The sequence below is a fragment of the Oncorhynchus gorbuscha genome, linkage group LG06, assembly GCF_021184085.1.
Source record: "Oncorhynchus gorbuscha isolate QuinsamMale2020 ecotype Even-year linkage group LG06, OgorEven_v1.0, whole genome shotgun sequence".
In the NCBI taxonomy this organism is placed as follows: Eukaryota; Metazoa; Chordata; class Actinopteri; order Salmoniformes; family Salmonidae; genus Oncorhynchus; species Oncorhynchus gorbuscha.
The window spans coordinates 43,863,753-43,883,089 of record NC_060178.1 but is presented as its reverse complement, the minus strand read 5'-3'; the positions used below and the strand labels follow the sequence as shown (position 1 = coordinate 43,883,089).

General features: G+C 45.3%; 1 protein-coding gene and 1 pseudogene across 3 annotated transcripts in view; one reads left to right on the top strand and one right to left on the bottom strand.

The window, feature by feature from the left end:
* Positions 1-12,792, top strand: part of LOC124038003 — a 62,131-nt pseudogene extending 49,339 nt beyond the window's left edge.
* Positions 6,008-19,337, bottom strand: part of LOC124038001 (protein Niban 1-like) — a 51,315-nt gene continuing 37,985 nt past the window's right edge. The window contains exons 13-16 of one of the 3 annotated variants that reach the window (XM_046353344.1): positions 18,056-18,167; positions 17,736-17,857; positions 14,936-15,060; positions 6,008-6,045 (exon numbers count right to left, since the gene is read on the bottom strand). In XM_046353344.1, coding sequence (XP_046209300.1) covers positions 6,039-6,045; positions 14,936-15,060; positions 17,736-17,857; positions 18,056-18,167 — 366 coding nt within the window. In that variant the 3' untranslated portion in view covers positions 6,008-6,038. Of the gene's footprint in view, positions 6,046-14,738; positions 15,061-17,735; positions 17,903-18,055; positions 18,168-19,337 lie in introns of those variants that run through there. The other 2 variants (XM_046353342.1, XM_046353343.1) reach the window with 2 other exon arrangements.

The following is a 19,337-nucleotide window of genomic DNA, read 5'->3' as shown; positions in this document are numbered from 1 at the left end:
GTAAGTATCTATAGCTGTTTAGTTAAAACGTATGCAGTAAGCAATTTTGCTTGTTCCCTGCCATTTTGTTAATTTTTGTAGAACACTTCCCCTATTCTGATTATCAGCGGTTGTCAAACACAGGCAATTCTCTTCCTCAATAGTGTGCAGTGAATTTTACCAGATGAAAAGCCGAAATGAGTATGTACAGTTGAAGTCGGAAGTTTACATACACCTTAGCCAAATACTTTTAAACTCGTTTTTTCAATATTCCTGACAATTAATCCTAATACTAATGATTTATTTCATAATATTCCCAATGGGTCAGAAGTTTACATACACTGAACTAGTATTTGGTAGCATTGCCTTTAAATTGTTTAACTTGGGTCAAATATTTTGGGTTGCCTTCCACAAGCTTCCCACAATAAGTTGGGTGAATTTTGGCCCATTCCTCCTGACAGAGCTGGTGTAACTGAGTCAGGTTTATAGGCCCTCCTTTCTCGCACACACTTTTTCAGTTCTGCCCACAAATGTTCTATGGGATTGAGGTTAGGGCTTTGTGATGGCCGCTCTAATACCTTGACTTGGTTGTCCTAAAGCCATTTTGCCACAACTTTGGAAGTATGCTTGGGGTCATTGTCCATTTGGAAGACTCAAGCTTTAACTTCCTGACTGATATATTGAGATGTTGCTTCAATATATCCACATAATTTTCCTTTCCTCATGATGCCATCTATTTTGTGAAGTGCACCAGTCCCTCCTGCAGCAAACCACCGCCACAACATGATGCTGCCACTCACGTGATTCACGGTTGGGATAGTGTTCTTGGGCTTGCAAGCCTCCCCATTTTTCTCCAAACATAGCAATGGTCATTATGGCCAAACAGTTCTAGTTTTGTTTCATCAGACCAGAGGACATTTCTCTAAAAAGTACGATCTCTGTCCCCATGTGCAGTTACAAACCGTAGTCTGGGTCTTTTATGGCGGTTTTGGAGCAGTGGCTTCTTCCTTTCTGAGCGACCTTTCAGGTTATGTCGATATGGGACTCGTTTTACTGTGCATATAGATACTTTTGTACCCGTTTCCTCCAGCATCTTCACAGGGTCTTTTGCTGCTGTTCTGGTTTGCACTTTTCGCACCAAAGTATGTTCATCTCTAGGAGACCGAACGCGTCTCCTTCCTGAGCGGTATGATGGCTGCGTGGTCCCATGGTGTTTATATTTGTATACTATTGTTTGTACAGATGAACGTAGTACCTTCAGGTGTTTGGAAATTGCTCCCAAGGATGAACCAGACTTGTGGAGGTCTGCAATCTTTTTTCTGAGGTCTTGGCTGATTTCTTTTGATTTTCCCATGTCAAGCAAAGAGGCACTGAGTTTGACGGTACACCATGAAATACATCCACCGGTACACCTCCAATTGACTCAAATTATGTAAATTATCCTATCAGAAGCTTCTAAATCCATTAAATAATGTTTTGGAATTTCCCAAGCTGTTTAAAGGCCCAGTCAACTTAGTGTATGTAAACCAACTGGACATGTGTTACATTGAATTCATTATAAGTGAAATAATCTGTCTGTAAACAATTGTTGGAAAAATTACTTGTCATGCACAAAGTAGATGTCCTTACCGACTTGCCAAAACTATAGTTTGTTAACAAGAAATTTGTGGAGTGGTTGAAAAACGTTTTAATGACTCCAACCTAAATGTATGTAAACTTCCAACTGTGATCCTGGCATTTAAAGCATGCTACATTTGAGATATTTCACATAATGTAAAACATATTTTCGCATACTCAAGTAGCCTACTATTTAGAACATAAGTATGGTTATCCTGACATTTTCCTCCCATTCATTTCTAACTGAAACTGTCCAGAATTCTGGTTTTCCAGATTTTCTATGTTGTCCTGATCCATCCCTGTTTAATGCAGGCCAGGAAAAACTGTTTTCTAGCCAGGAAAAACTCCAGATAACGACATAATCAACAATGTACTTGCGAAGATGCATTACTTATCTCTCTAATTGTAACATTTAGATTGAATGGACCAGTCATGGTGTGATCTGTCACAGGCCTGAGATCAGTGTAATTAGCTATAGATTACAGCTGGGTTGTGGAGCTGGTCGTGGGGGAGAGGAAGTGTTTCATTGAAATTATCAGTGAGAACTATTAAGATGTGAACCACATGAAAGACCAGGACAGGCTCTGGAGAGTGTCGTAACAGGACACGGTTGGTGAGTGAAAAAGCAGACCCTACACACACACACACACACACACACACACAAAATCATTAGTTTTCAGAGCTGCAGGCTACCTTAGCAGAGCTGCAGGCTACCTTACCTTATTGTACGTTCTTGAATGTTTCCTCTCTGATCATTGTGTCCACACACACACACCCCACAGAGAGAGAAAAATCTACGTATAGATGGTTCTACTAGGTCAGACAGAAGGGTAATTCATGAGGATAATTCTTAGATTCAGGTTTTCTCTGAGGAGGAACATTGGAAATGCCATGAGTACTGTTTTATATCGGCTGGCTCCTTCCCTCTGAGACGTCATTAGCTCAGCTCTCTCGTTATGATGGATTAAGCTTCATATAAAACCCTTACTACAGACTAATGGTCCAGGGGAAGTCAGCCGTGTAGTCATTAAGCCGCTTTAGACGTGATAAATCTGCAGCTTGACAAAAAGTGTCACTGCCACTTTGGGGACGGAGAGCGGCCCTGCGATGTGACAATGGGCCCGTTTGAGGCCTGGGCCTTGGGTGGCTGTCAGTGCCCAGGGGGCTCTGCTTTGCATCTGGATGATTAATTTGCAGGGCCTGGCTGAGTGGAGCACAGTGGCTCAAAGAGGGTCTTTCTCCCAAATGGCCCACGCAGAGAAAGGAAAACAGAATCTGTGTTCCTCCTCAGCCTTCCTCGGCCAAGCTCTACACACACACACAGCCCCATCGCAGTCCCATCCATCTCACCGCGCCAGGTTTTTATTAGTAACAGCATCAGTAGGGTGCAGGCATACAGAGCAGTGCATTGTGGGATGCTGTAGTAGTCTGTGGAGGATCTGGCCCTCCCTGCTGAGATGGACCAATATGGTGGTCAGTGGTCCGCCTGGTCCCCCAGCCCTAGCTGACTCCCCGCCAGCCACTCTTCTACAGCCAATTACACTTCCAGTTCAGTTCGGTGGACTCTCTCCATTTACACAGAGTGCATCTGTTTGCTCCTAAGGCTGGGGTTCAATCAATTGAAGATGGTGGATTTCCATATAGTGCTTTCAGTGTGTGTGCATGCCTGCCTGTGTGCTTGCATTCATGTGTATGACTCTGTCTGTTTTTATCTGTGTGTGTGAACCTCCAGTAACCCATACTCCTCTCTCGCGCTTTCTGTCGCTCTATCTCCTGCGCTCTGTCGCTCTCTCCTGCGCTCTGTCGCTCTCTCCTGCGCTCTGTCGCTCTCTCCTGCGCTCTGTCGCTCTCTCGCGCGCTCTGTCGCTCTCTCGCGCGCTCTGTCGCTCTCTCGCGCGCTCTGTCGCTCTCTCGCGCGCTCTGTCGCTCTCTCGTCTGTCGCTCTCTGCTCTGTCGCTCTCTGTCGCGCTCTGTCGCTCTCTGTCGCGCTCTGTCGCTCTCTGTCGCGCTCTGTCGCTCTCTGTCGCTCTCTGTCGCGCTCTGTCGTGCTCTGTCGCTCTCTCGCGCGCTCTGTCGCTCTCTCGCGCGCTCTGTCGCTCTCTCGCGCGCTCTGTCGCTCTCTCGCGCGCTCTGTCGCTCTCTCGCGCGCTCTGTCGCTCTCTCGCGCTCTGTCGCTCTCTCGCTCGCTCTCTCGCGCGCTCTGTCGCTCTCTCGCGCGCTCTGTCGCTCTCTCGCGCGCTCTCTCGCGCGCTCTGTCGCGCGCTCTCTCGCGCGCTCTCTCGCGCGCTCTGTCGCTCTCTCGCGCGCTCTGTCGCTCTCTCGCGCGCTCTGTCGCTCTCTCGCGCGCTCTGTCGCTCTCTCGCGCGCTCTGTCGCTCTCTCGCGCGCTCTGTCGCGCTCTGTCGCTCTGTCGCGCTCTGTCGCTCTGTCGCGCTCTCTCGCGCTCTGTCGCTCTCTCGCGCTCTGTCGCTCTCTCGCGCTCTCTGTCGCTCTCTCTCGCGCTCTCGTCGCGCTCTGTCGCTCTCGCGCTCTGTCGCTCTCTCTCGCGCTCTGTCGCTCTCTCGTCTCTGTCGCTCTCTCGCTCTCTGTCGCTCTCTCTCGCGCTCTGTTCGCGCTCTGTCGCTCTCTCTCGCGCTCTGTCGCTCTCTCTCGCGCTCTGTCGCTCTCTCGCGCTCTGTCGCTCGCGCTCTGTCGCTCTCTCTCGCGCTCTGTCGCTCTCTGTCGCTCTCTCTCGCGCTCTGTCGCGCTCTGTCGCTCTCTCGCGCTCTGCGCTCTCTCGCGCTCTGTCGCGCTCTCTCGCGCTCTGTCGCTCTCTCTCGCGCTCTGTCGCTCTCTCTCGCGCTCTGTCGCTCTCTCTCGGGCTCTGTCGCTCTCTCTCGGGCTCTGTCGCTCTCTCTCGGGCTCTGTCGCTCTCTCTCGGGCTCTGTCGCTCTCTCTCGGGCTCTGTCGCTCTCTCTCGGGCTCTGTCGCTCTCTCGCGCGCTCTGTCGCTCTCTCTCGGGCTCTGTCGCTCTCTCGCGCGCTCTGTCGCTCTCTGTTCCTGCTGTAGGAGTATGATGAAGAGTGGGGGAGGAAGATCCAGAGTGAGAAGTTCCGCTGGCACAACTCCCAGTGGTTAGAGATGGTGGACAACAGAGCCATGGGAGACGACGGAGAACCATTCATGTACGGAGACGACGGGGAACCTTTCATGCACAACGGAGACATTCTGGAGAGACCCGACCTCTTCTACAGTGCAGGTACTGAGGGAGGTAGAGAGGGAAGCAGAAACATTCAGTAGAGACTCAACCTCTTCTACAGTGCAGGTACGGTGGGAGGGAGGCAGGTAGGGGAGAGTGGGGTTGAACCATTTTTTTACATTCAACATCACTTTTTAAATTTTTGTTTTACATTCAGTCAAGGGAAATATAGTATTTGTTCTAACGAAGATATCTACATACATTTCAGGATGTTGTGTGTCCCTGGAAATAATCAGAAGTCATGTAAACATTTGTTTTTTTAAACCTAGCTTGTCCCAAAAAAAAGTGGTCTCTTGGCACAACTTCAACAGAAAGTGAAGCCACCTTCACATTTCTGTACTGAATGAAATATTTACCACTACCTTGTTTTAACCATGTCAATCTTTAGTTCCCAAACAAAATTCAATACATTCACAATCGCTTTTTGTCATTTTAATCATTTTAAGCATCTTTTAACACCGGCTTATAAATCAAAATCAAATCAAATTTATTTATATAGCCCTTCGTACATCAGCTGATATCTCAAAGTGCTGTACAGAAACCCAGCCTAAAACCCCAAACAGCAAACAATGCAGGTGTAAAAGCACGGTGGCTAGGAAAATCTCCCTAGAAAGGCCAAAACCTAGGAAGAAACCTAGAGAGGAACCGGGCTATGTGGGGTGGCCAGTCCTCTTCTGGCTGTGCCGGGTAGAGATTATAACAGAACATGACCAAGATGTTCAAATGTTCATAAATGACCAGCATGGTCAAATAATAATAAGGCAGAACAGTTGAAACTGGAGCAGCAGCACAGTCAGGTGGACTGGGGACAGCAAGGAGCCATCATGTCAGGTAGTCCTGGGGCACGGTCCTAGGGCTCAGGTCCTCCGAGAGAGAGAAAGAAAGAGAGAATTAGAGAGAGCATATGTGGGGTGGCCAGTCCTCTTCTGGCTGTGCCGGGTGGAGATTATAACAGAACGTGGCCAAGATGTTCAAATGTTCATAAATGACCAGCATGGTTGAATAATAGTAAGGCAGAACAGTTGAAACTGGAGCAGGAGCATGGCCAGGTGGACTGGGGACAGCAAGGAGTCCTCATGTCAGGTAGTCCTGGGACATGGTCCTAGGGCCCAGGCCAGTTGAAACTGGAGCAGCAGCATGGCCAGGTGGACTGGGGACAGCAAGGAGTCATCATGTCAGGTAGTCCTGGGGCATGGTCCTAGGGCTCAGGTCCTCCGAGAGAGAGAAAGAAAGAGAGAAGGAGAGAATTAGAGAACGCAGACTTAGATTCACACAGGACACCTGAATAGGACAGGAGAAGTACTCCAGATAAACAAACTGACCCTAGCCCCCCGACACAAACTACTGCAGCATAAATACTGGAGGCTGAGACAGGAGGGGTCAGGAGACACTGTGGCCCCATCCGAGGACACCCCGGACAGGGCCAAACAGGAAGGATATAACCCCACCCACTTTGCCAAAGCACAGCCCCCACACCACTAGAGGGAAATCTTCAACCACCAACTTACCATCCTGAGACAAGGCCGAGTATAGCCCACAAAGATCTCCGACACGGTACAACCCAGGGGGGACCCAGACAGGCCGACCACAACAGTGAATCAACCCACCCAGGTGACGCACCCCCCCCCAGGGACGGCACGAGAGAGCCCCAGCAAGCCAGTGACTCAGCCCCGTAACAGGGTTAGAGGCAGAGAATCCCAGTGGAAAGAGGGGAACCGGCCAGGCAGAGACAGCAAGGGCGGTTCGTTGCTCCAGAGCCTTTCCGTTCACCTTCCCACTCCTGGGCCAGACTACACTCAATCATATGACCCACTGAAGAGATAAGTCTTCAGTAAAGACTTAAAGGTTGAGACCGAGTTTGCGTCTCTGACATGGGTAGGCAGACCGTTCCATAAAAATGGAGCTCTATAGGAGAAAGCCCTGCCTCCAGCTGTTTGCTTAGAAATTCTAGGGACAATTAGGAGGCCTGCGTCTTGTGACCGTAGCGTACGTGTAGGTATGTACGGCAGGACCAAATCAGAGAGGTAGGTAGGAGCAAGCCCATGTAATGCTTTGTAGGTTAGCAGTAAAACCTTGAAATCAGCCCTTGCTTTGACAGGAAGCCAGTGTAGAGAGGCTAGCACTGGAGTAATATGATCAAATTTTTTGGTTCTAGTCAGGATTCTAGCAGCCGTATTTAGCACTAACTGAAATTTATTTAGTGCTTTATCCGGGTAGCCGGAAAATAGAGCATTGCAGTAGTCTAACCTAGAAGTGACAAAAGCATGGATTAATTTTTCTGCATCATTTTTGGACAGAAAGTTTCTGATTTTTGCAATGTTACGTAGATGGAAAAAAGCTGTCCTCGAAATGGTCTTGATATGTTCTTCAAAAGAGAGATCAGGGTCCAGAGTAACGCCGAGGTCCTTCACAGTTTTATTTGAGACGACTGTACAACCATTAAGATTAATTGTCAGATTCAACAGAAGATCTCTTTGTTTCTTGGGACCTAGAACAATCATCTCTGTTTTGTCCGAGTTTAATAGTAGAAAGTTTGCAGCCATCCACTTCCTTATGTCTGAAACACATGCTTCTAGCGAGGGCAATTTTGGGGCTTCACCATGTTTCATTGAAATGTACAGCTGTGTGTCATCCGCATAGCAGTGAAAGTTTACATTATGTTTTCGAATAACATCCCCAAGAGGTAAAATATATAGTGAAAACAATAGTGGTCCTAAAACCGAACCTTGAGGAACACCGAAATGTACAGTTGATTTGTCAGAGGACAAACCATTCACAGAGACAAACTGATATCTTTCCGACAGATGAGACCTAAACCAGGGCAGAACATGTCCATGTCCGTAACACCTGACAAACACTTTTTTACACACTTATCATACAAAGGCTAGGTCCTGTTAACTCCTATCCCAGCAATAAAGCCTTGCATTACGCCTGGGAAGAAAACACTTGGCACACAACTTGCTCAACTTGCCATTGGCTCAACCATTGGATCAACTTACCCCATGGCCATTGGCTTAACTTACGCAAGGCAAACATTTTGACTATATTAACCCACACAGGTTTATGACCTTATATTGAAGCTTATAGAGAACCCAACTGATGTATACAACAAAACAAATAATGATCAACTTGGCTTTAGATACAAGCATCATGAAACCACTAACACAAATTAATTTGACTTGGTAAAAATATGTTTTTTGGGCCTAACTTGCTTACCACTTTTTCCTTCATAGACTCCATGAAATGATGACCTCTTCCTAAATATTTGGTCAAATTATTTATTTTCTGTATGGTTTCCTTAAAACAAGGGGTTGGCTCTACTTACCCCTTTGGCTCAACTTACCCCACGCTCCCCTACAAGGGAGGGAGGGAGAGAAGGAGTAAGGGGGGCAAAGACCTGACCTCTTCTACAGCGCAGTTACAGAGAAAGAGGAGGAGGGTGGGAGAGGGGTAAAGAGCGAGATCGGGATACTGAGGAGACTCTTCCACAGTACAGGTACGGAGAGCGAGAGTTGAGACACTCAATAGAAAACTTGTCTCTAACCTAAGAGTTGTATGTCTCTCCCCAGATGGGATCATCCCAGCAGACAGTACCATCAGCCCAGAGTTCTTCATAGGCTACCAGAATGGAGACATGGGCCAGGCTGGAGGCTTCCCAGGCAGGTGAGCTCAGAGTAGGTCAGGGGTTGGACTGCACCTCTATCCCCATCCCCTAGAGGCTCCTCTTGGCGGTGAGCTGCACCTTTCCCTCCTCCACCCCACCATCCACTGGAGAACCACAGCAGGGCTGGTTGTCTTTCTCCTGCATTAACATTTACATTTGAGTAATTTAGCAGACACTCTTATCCAGAGCAACCTACAGTAGTGAGTGCATACATTTTCATACTTTTCCGTGCTGGTCCCCCGTGGGAATCGAACCCACAACCCATTATCTACCTACTGAGCCACATGGGACTGACAGGCTGTCCTGAAGCAGGACAATGACCCCATAGCAAACCGTCTCAGCCTCAGTCTCTGCTGCTTGGTGAACGGTGTTATTCTTCTCCAGTATTCGCTGATCTTTGTTATTGAACCAGGGGCAGGGGCTGTGTCAACAGTCCTCCACTATCCCAGAAGGCCATCAACAGCAATACTGGAGCTTTGAGAATAAACACACGCTCTGCTCTACACTGTTGAGGCTCAGATACAGTCTGCAATGAAATAAATATTTATATTTATCATAAAACAAATATTATCCTTTGATTCTTGCTGTCTTAAACAGGCCTAATATGTAAAGTTGAAGTCATTTGACATGCTGTTAAAATGATGAATGGGTGAGGAAATGGGGAGTTAAAAAAAAAAAAAGTAATTTGTCTTTTTTATTATCAAACATCTTGCGTGCGATAAATGTTTTTTCCCGTCGGGGTATGTTTGTGTTGACTGCTGTTGAGAGGCTTGCTGTGTAGAGCAGATAGCAGGACAATGCGCTGAATCCATGCAACAGTTATTTCAGCTTTCAAATGGATGAAGGAGAGGGGAGGGAGGTAAGGAGAAACCGATAGCCAAGAGAGAGTGAGGGAAGGGAACGGAGAGAGAGCAAGCGAGTAGGAGGCTTTTTCCCAAAATTTCTTTGTAACTGATACCTTTTAAATATACTGAGCAAGCTGGGGGAATTGGCATCTGTAAGAGTGTTTTAATTTGGCCAGTGTACTCTGGAGTGGTCCAGGTTAACACAATAATCAAAGCCAGCTCCAGCGCTTATTTAAAACTGTGTGAAACATGGTGTGAATGGGGTCTTTTTAAATGGGTTTAATACAATCACTGTTATTTGTATAGATATCATAATGAGCTATTTTATATGAACTATATAAAATGTCTCTAGTCCCGGGTCGGTGGGAAGGAGCGGGTCCTTTATTTTAAAGAAAGTTCAAATAAGTCCCAGAAGCCTCAGTGGGCCAGGCGACAGAGGCTAAGCGAGGGTGCCGTTCGTGTCCCCGTGTGGAAAGAGAAGTGTCTGGATTTTACTAGAGGTGCACAACAACGTTCTGATCCCCCCCCCACACACAACACGCGGACAGGCAAATCAATGAGCGCTTTGAAACGACTGTCAGTGATTGACAGTCAAGAGTGTTAAGGAATGTAAAACTAAAGGAAAACAGAACGGCGTTGCAATCAGGTGAGACGGAAAAAGAGGGGGAGGGGGGAGCTGGTTATTTAGCACTTGTGTAGTGGGTAGCTGTAACCTGAGGAGTGACAGCCAGGGGAGAGATCAAAGCATCTCGGGTGAGAGGGCCGGGCGAGGTGGGAGGGGACAGACGTATGAGGGAGCAGAGGGTCAGGGGAGCAAAAAAAGGAAAAAGGGCCTGCTTCTCTTCCTGTGCACTATGATCTCTGTAGAATGTGTCCCCATACCTCACCCCGGGTTCACTGGGGCCTGTAGTACCAAGGTGGAAAAACGAGGGCCCTTTGTCTGCTAACATAACCCTCCCTCTCTTAAAATGTCACAACACACACGCATGCCTGGAATGGAGGTGAAAGACGAGCTGATTTACATGTCTCGTATGAGGAAGTGTGTGAGTGAGTTGTTGATCAACTGACCCTCTTTATCGTAACGTGCGCATTTTAAACCAGTGGTATTCAAACTTTTTTGGAAACCCATTTTTCCCCCCAAAGAAAACCCCCACTACACTCCAAATCTAATGACACAACCTTAAAATCTGTACATTTGGATCTTTACATCAACAGAACCTTCAATTCATTGCATTTTCATCTCATCAAAATAAAAAATTTACTCAATAAACCCTGCTGCAGTTCCATCGCGACCCCGACGTTTGAATATCACTGTGTTAATCCTTTCCTCATCACCACCAGAACCAGACTGCAGGCCCTGACCTGAGGTCAGGTTGTGTCTCTCTCTTTTTCCCAGGCCCAGGGTGTAGTCAGACAGATGGTCAGTGAGGCAGGCAGGATTTCCAGGTCGGCTGTGAGGCAGGCAGTCAGACAGTGCTATCAAGACAGGCTGTGAGGCAGCAAGCTATCCAAGCAGGTTGTCTGACTCAGAGCGCTGGTGTTTCTCCAGTGTTTCTCTTAGCCTCCTTTAGCCTGCCTCTCAAATCCCCCCTGACAGCCGAGCGGAGATGAAAAATACATATTCCTGCCCAGTGAGGTAGAGGTTGGGAAGGGGCACGAGGAAGAGGGGGTGGTACAGCGTGTGTAACTGATCACTGGAAGTGATTTGTGCTAAAAACAACACATGATTATGGGAGCTCACAGGGGCAAAGCAAACAGCTCGTATTTTAATGAGCCAGAATGTCGGCCCGGCCAGCCAACAACTGACAGTGTATAGACCGAGAGAGAAGGATTGAGGGTGGAGTGCAAGAGAAGGGGACATGCTGTCGTTTGTCGAGGGGCAGTTTATCCATCACGCTGTTTGGTTAATTCACCCGGTCCGAGGTGACAAGACGGTCGTGTTGACCCCACTGCACAGCTGAACGGTCAGACCAGCTGGTCACAGCAGAGAGACGACCAACCGTGAAATCGTCCAGCCTTGCTTCCTCTGTATCCACATCCCCATAGTAACTGATTTGTATGGTTGTAGCTACAGCCCCTTTATCATCCCCCAAATAGGCTGGGGTTGCTGGAGGGGTGGAGTGAGGGCATGCAGGTTAGACAGGTCTGGCTGTTGGTCTCTAACGGAGCTGTGTTTTGACATTTAGCTGTTTTTATGTAGTTGGCTCACTGGCTGCCTCCACTGTTTCCCCCTGCAGCTACAGGTGCTCTGCCACAGAGCTTCATTGTTATGTCAGAACCCTGAATTAGAGCAGATTAATATTGCGTAAAGTTTTTAAAGATCTTTCACTTAACGTGAATTATACGTTCAATTATACTACGAAGCCTTTTACCATGTTTTGTTTGTGTCCTTGTATGTTTCACTGTCTCAGAATGCCACCTAGTGGTGGTATTTAGAACCATCTCACATGATGTCAACTCCTCGTGTGTGTGTGTGTGTGTGTGTGTGTGTGTGTGTGTGTGTGTGTGTGTGTGTGTGTGTGTGTGTGTGTGTGTGTGTGTGTGTGTGTGTGTGTGTGTGTGTGTGTGTGTGTGTGTGTGTGTGTGTGTGTGTGTGTGTGTGTGTGTGTGTGTGTGTGTGTGTGTGTGTGTGTTTCTCTAACCCTTCAGTATGAATATCGATACGTTTAGACAGTCGACGGTGACCTCTGGACAGCGCCCCTTCACAGCTTCCGACTTCCGGCCAGAAGAGCAGTTCTTCTACAGCTAGGCTGGAATCGGCCTTCAGATCAACCAGGTCAAATTGGGTTCAATACACCGCACAGACTGACAACAGCTATCTCCCGTGTAGCTCGCTATGCTACGCTGTGTAGTGATGAGAGTATCAACACTACTACTGTGTCTTTAACAGCTAGTCGCTTCAAGTGCTCTATTCCAAACTCTAGCAGTGATGATGTTGCTGTTTTATTGAATGCTAACATTACATCTTAAGCTACCCAACCGCTTTTCTGGAAAACAATCTTTATCTAGTTACGGTCATAAAAAATGTCAATTTGTTTTGAGCTTTAATTGGAATATATTTGCATATCTCAATGTGTTCACTATAAGTATGTACCATAATACAAGTACACATACTTAAGACTGAAGTTAACTTATACAGGATGAGCGCTGCTTTGTTTCCATAGGATGTTTTCCACACATTACAGTTCCGAAGTAGAGGTGGTTGGTTGGTAATTGCACAGTGTGAGTCTTATTCTAATAGTCCAGTGACAATCCTTTTTATAGGTGACCTCATTCATGAAACTGACAGTTTTACTTTGCCTTTGTACAAACATTCAGTAATTATGTTTATTTAACTGTTCTCTCTTATATAAATTAACCATTTGTTGTGTTGTCTCTTCATTGTGCCTGGTGCTCGGCAGAACAAATTTTTCTGTGGTGCAATATTTAAAATAAAGTGTTGAAAACGGACATTGTTTGAGGTGACCATTCCTTGTACCGTCCTCGGCACCCTCAAAGATGAGCAAAGGGTATAAAATAAATCATAAAAATACTGAGCTATATTATATGCTCATTGTTTTGAAAATTATTTTATACTTGTGCAATTGCTCAGAAATAGATTTCTTAACAAATAATAAAGATAATTCTCAAAAAGATACGTGTCAAAATTAATGGCAAATATTATTTTAAAGGTCCAATACAGCTGTTTTTATCCATATCAAATCATATTGTATATGATGTCACCATGGAATGCCAAAACTACATCCCACCAAAACAGGCAGAAATTTCAGGCGGTCTTTTCAAACCACTGACACCAAAAGGGAATTATCATAATTTTACAGTATTATCCCAACCTCATAGTGTAAGTATATATTAAACAGAACTGCACTGGGCCTTAAGTTCATCTCATTTCAACCATTTATACTCGACGGAAATGGCCTATAGGGATACATTTTAATGTTTCTTACAGAATAAATATTGAAAGGGAACAGTTTGGAGATAATGGGGGAAATGATTAGACCAAAGGTGAGTACACAACCGTTCACCTGACAGGACTGAATCCAAACGTTACACTGTTGATTTTATGTGCATTTTACATTTACAATACTTTTCACTGCATTTGTTGATAATGAAATCTGAAAATACTCTGGATACATTCAGTGTGGGGTAGGTGCAACATAAGACAAAAACATAAGGGTTTGAGTAAGAGGACCAACTGGTGTTTCCAAGTGGCCACACACCTCTTCAAAGTATGCGATTTCAATGCACTTTTATGACTCAAAGAAGAGTCTTCAACCATAAGGTACTTATTATGCCGTAGAGGAAATAGAGCAAGCACACTAAAATATTTAGTCTTGCCCTCTGAATGGCGCACGCACACAATCCATGTCTGAATTGTCTAGAGGCTTAAACATCCTTCTATAACCTGTCTCCTTCATCGACACTGAGGTGGATTTAACAAGTGACAAGAGATCTTAGCTTTCACCTAGATTCTGTCTGTCATGGAAAGCGCTGGCGTTCCTAATGTTCTGTACACTCAGTATTTGTATTTATTTTATACAGTCTTTATCAAGGGTGGCAAATTTGTTTATCCATGAACAATTTGAGTCTGAGAAACTATAAAATACTGTATGAAAGTCTAGAAAAACCAGCCAGCCGTCCAGTGCTTGTGTGTTATTTATTTAAATAAAATAACCTTTTTATTTGACTATAAAACACATTTAATGTGTTTGCCTTCTTTTAGCACTGAAGGGTTAATAGCCGAGTTTATGGAGCACAAAAGTAGCTGAAAACAATCAATTCATTACATTTAGCTAGCAATTAACTGTTAAATATACAGTGAATATGCACAGCCCCTTCCCAAATTGCCAGTGTAAAATGTTATGTACACTGGATGGTGTTGACATTTCAACACAGCTAAAGGTTACTCAGAAATAAAGACACTAGACCAGTCTCCATAGCAACCGCGTCCATTGGAAATGGCTCATTCTTCTTCATGGAATCAATGCAGTAGGCCTACGTGTATACAGTATAATAATATACTCCTCAAATCATGATGCCTTTGGATGTATCTCTTATTGGGATAGCTGTACATAGAACAGAAAATCCCTAAACCCTCCATATGTAGAACCCTCCCGTTGCTACTCAGACCGATTCAATATACGGCAGTGTTCTTGATTTAATATTGAACAACTTAAACTGGCATATATCAAACTGTTCTCAAATCATCTAAAATACATATAAAAATCTATGACACAAATGAAGTTCAAGCCACACAATTGCAATAGTCAATTTGATGTTTTCCTTGGTTCTGAATTTGATAATCCAGTTATGGCTATATCTCACCACATTGATCTTCTCACACACAATTGTATACATTCTTATTTTACCAGTTTTATGGAAACTTAGCTTTATGCTTGTATAAAAATTACTTTGTTTTTTTTACAGTGAAGGCAATCTCAGTCGGTTTCCACAACAGCAAGGGTATAGTCTATCACCTTTCCATACTCCTCACATTTACAGTGATTTTTAAATGGGGCCCTTGTCATCCTTTATTCTCTGTGTGACATCAGGCCCCTCTCTTTGTCATCACTCTCTTATAAGTTATGACTACCTGGGTAACGCTGCACCATCTTCTCCACCACCAGGTCCCGGATCTCCTTCACACAGTCCCGGGCCTTGGGGGCAGGCTCCCCAGCCTGGAGGGCCTCTTTGGCTCAGCAGGGAGGGTGGCCGGGGCTGTGGAGGGACGACATTCACATTGGCTGCTGATGCCAAGGTTGAATCAGAACATGCAGTGACTTCAACACTAGGCGTTAACAGAGAAGCTAATGTTGCTTCAGCGACATGATTAAGGGGAACAGGGTCCACCCTCTGATACTTCTATAAGGGGCTCGGTGGTGATGCTGACAGGTGATTCACTCACACTGACCTCTAATGCAACGTCAGAGGTCACAGAATCTCCTCGAATGCTTAGTGACACTTTGACTTCCTTGGCTGGGGCTGCTGCTCCTGACTCCACTGTAACATCTTCATTAGCGGTCTCAATGTGTGATGGGGGCCAACTCGCTATCTGTCACCAAGTCCTCATCCCCATCATCGGGGATGGATGGGGCTGTCACAGGCACCTCTACATCTTTGGTCTCTACTGCTGCAGCAAGTCTAGAGTCCGTTGTAGGCTTCTCACCACTAGAGGCCACTGCTGGGTCACTGTAAGGAGGACTGCTCTCTCTATCAGCTTTTGTCTCAGTAGTGGTGATCCTGAGAGAAGCCACGCCACTGAATCTTCAACAACTACCGGGGTCAATGACAGCTACATGGTTGACAACACAAATAGGGACAGGAGATGTGGGCCAGGGACAGGGTCCGGACTGGGGGAAGGAGCTTTGTTTTGTGCTACTGTGGTTGGGTGTCTACTTCAATGGATGTCTCTGCCTCGGTCGGTGTCCCTACTTTCTCTTTTTCAACAGCGACTGGCTCTTCTACCGTCACTTTCAGGGGCAATTGGATTGTCTACGTCAACTGGAGGGCCTGTGTAAGCATGAGTGGTCTAAAATAGAGCAGGAATGTCCACTTTAGCTGCCTCAGTTAGGACAGGGATGTCCACTTGAGCTGTTTCCGTGGTAGCAGGACTAGCCACTTTATCTGTCTCGGCTGGGACTGGAGAGTCCCATTGAACTATCTCAGTTGGTTCTCTAACAACAAGAGTACCGTCTACCTGGCTGGCATGAACATGAGCCACGAGAAAAGCGTCCTCCATTTGCTATTTAATTTAGGGGACATGTATTTTTTCCTGCTGCCCCTGTTTTATTTTCACTCGTGAATGATGCCCAGTTTAAGGCAAAAAAGAAACAGCACATGCTTTTTTTGTGCAACTTTTTAAAATCATGGTCACACACTTCGTGTAGCCTAGACCATACTCCCATAGGCTTGTATCGCAACTAAAGTGGCCAAATAACTTCTGAAAATGAAGCACATTAATCTACGTTACAGCGGGTGTAGAGCCTAACTGGCATACACACACAGCGCCTGTGTCAAGTTTAGGAAATATTATTTTCACATTAAAATGCACCTTGATAATAAGACCTATAATAAAAATGCATAATCGCATTTGCAGCCTACTGCCGTGTGCACCTTGTTGCGATTATAATGTAAGAAAAAGCCTAACAGTTTATCAACATCGTAAGTTAAACGCTCTCATCTGTTGTGTTGATGCTAGTGGTTGTACTCATTTGGGATCTATCGCATCCCACAACCGTCCCAGACTATATTTTGAATATTTATTTCTCGCACAGAATAGGTCAACTTTTGTATTATTGGGATAGTAAATTGACATAGGCTAGTGCTTTTGCTATTCATTAGGCCTACACATCTTGTTGGCTGTAGAAAATTAAATGTGGACAGTTCTTTCAATATCTTCAGTATGTGCCTCGGAATTGGATAAGTACACGCGCAGTTACGTGCTGGATGTGTCTGTCTTCACCGGATGTGTCGGTCTTCATTTGTAGCCTGTAATAAAGACCCTATCACGTGACAGAGAGCCGTGTGAATGATAGGTGCTTCAGCACGCAGCAGGGAGAAGGGGAATTATAATTATAATATTAATCCCAAGGGCATAACGGCCCCTGGCCGCAAAAGGAATTGACTTTTTCAGGGGGCATTATGGCCACACAAAGGGGATGTAGCCGGGAAATTCGAGGCATTATCAAGTGCTTGTCAAATTGTGAATGAGGGACTGATGTACCTTTCATGCAAAAAATTTAAAATCATCATTAGAGTTGTATCATGCAGCCTTAGAATGTGCTAAAAATCAAATCACAAATGATGCATATAGAAGTACCTGTTTCTTTGTTTACTGCTCAAAACAGAATAGCCACATGTGCGCACTCCCTCAGGTCTTTTGGAGAAAATATCCTTTCTATTTTCTTCAGCTATGTTCAATTGTATTCTTCATTCGATAAAATAATCTAAAATAATGCCACTAAATTCTAAGCAAATCTTGTCCGCTAAATGAACTAATGTAGCCCACAGCCATATGGCATCACCAGATCAGAGTATGCTATTCTGCTCTTCTGAAATAGACTACATTTTCTAGATATCATGTTTCTTTAGACCTGTCTAAAATAACTAATGGATTTATTGTGATGATCTAGGCTATAGTACATTGATTTATTTAGACTTTTTCAAATGTAGATGTTCCAAAGGTCTGCATCGGTGACTTGTAGGCTATGTGTGGAAGCCGGGAGATGCTAAATGTGTTTATGTTAAGTAATGGTCAAATACTGAGAACAGCAGTTATTTGCGTGACAATCACCGGCTCACAAAATTTCATGACCGCCACAGCCCTACCCTTGTGCACCCCCACCGACCACCGGGCCATTGCCCTGAAGAGGAGAGGCGGGCTGGGCTGTTACCTCGGCTTCGGGCTGGGTCTGGAGCTGTCCGGGGAAGCTTAGCATCCTGGCTGTGTTGCTGGGGTTGAAAGGGGTGGAGATTATGCTGGAGCAGCTGGACTGACTCAGGAGGTCTCTGGTGTCTGTGAACAGATTGTATTTCTTCAGCCTGGTTGCCTCCTCCACCACTGTAGAGCAAACAGAGACATGTTTAAAAGCACGCGCACTAACAATATTGGTGTGGGTGAGCAGAGAGAGTAACATTGTAGTGATACCTAAAATATGTATTACAATTGAATAAGATACAAATGAATAACTCCAATATCTAGCAGAAACAATACCTTTGATGACTTCCTTGTCCAGACTCTGCAGCAAAATGCCCTCGTAGATATTGTGAACATGGACAAAGTTGGAATAGTCTGCGTAGATGAACTGTTTAAGACCCTGCAGCTCCTAAAGACACAGAAACAACCATTTCAACCTGCGATTTTCTAAACAATAATGAGATTTCAGGACACAAAAAAAATGTAAAGGCCTGTGCTCTCAAAACACTTCTTTTGGGGCAGTATAATTTATGCTGGCTTTCCCCCTATTTTCTTGAGGGTTTTGAAGGCTAGCTGAGAGACACTGTTTTGCAGCCGTGAATGTTACGTTTTTTTCTTCTCCACAACACAGGTACTTAATTGCAACAGTGTCATTTTTACAGTAGTAATTGGTATTTCAGATTAAAATCCAGGTGTCACACTCGCAGCAATAACTGAGACTTGATCTTGAACTGCAGGTTGCCTCGGGAAGGCACTTGGACTCAGACACCTGCTCACTCTTTACGCAGCATCACGACACGACAGGACAGACAAGGATCCGACAGGACAGGAACGAAAACAAGGGAAGAAATGTGTAGCAACTGATAATGTAATAAAATAACAATAATGGAAGAGGAGCTAATAATGTAAGAACTTTTGCATGTGTTATAGTGTAATTACTTTAACCAATAATGTAATATACACTCTTTTACCCATACAAGCGAAACCCTCTCATCTACTAGTGCGACCGTCACTGGTGCAGTGAGACCCTCTACAACGTCTACATCATCCACAATATGACCACCACCGGTGCAGCCATGGAAGATGATGAAATGGAGGAAGTACCTCTGGATCTAGGACCACCTGAGATTATTATGAACCTCACGGAAGTGACCAGTGAGGACCTTGTTGAACAGGATGTGGCCGTGGAGACAAACGAGGAGAGACACGAAGAGGAACAAAGTCACACCAGGCGCTACCAGCCCCCAGATCCACTCATTTCGCACCTCCAAGATGGCAAGAGGGATACAACTCATCCTGATGCACACAGAAAAGAGGAGGAAGAAACCCTCTGCCATCAGCCTGGTTACAACCCTAAAGAGGCTGCCTCAGCAAAGAAGAGCAACAGTCAAGGTTCAAATTAATTAGCTGCTTTTCGATGCCGAGTTCAATGTTACGCTTTTTTCTTCTCCACAACACAGGTATTGTCTTAAGTATTGCAACAGTGTCATTTTTACAGTATACTCATGTAGGCTAATTGGTATTTCAGATCAAATGAGGCAAATGTATACAGTGGGGCAAAAAGGTATTTAGTCAGCCA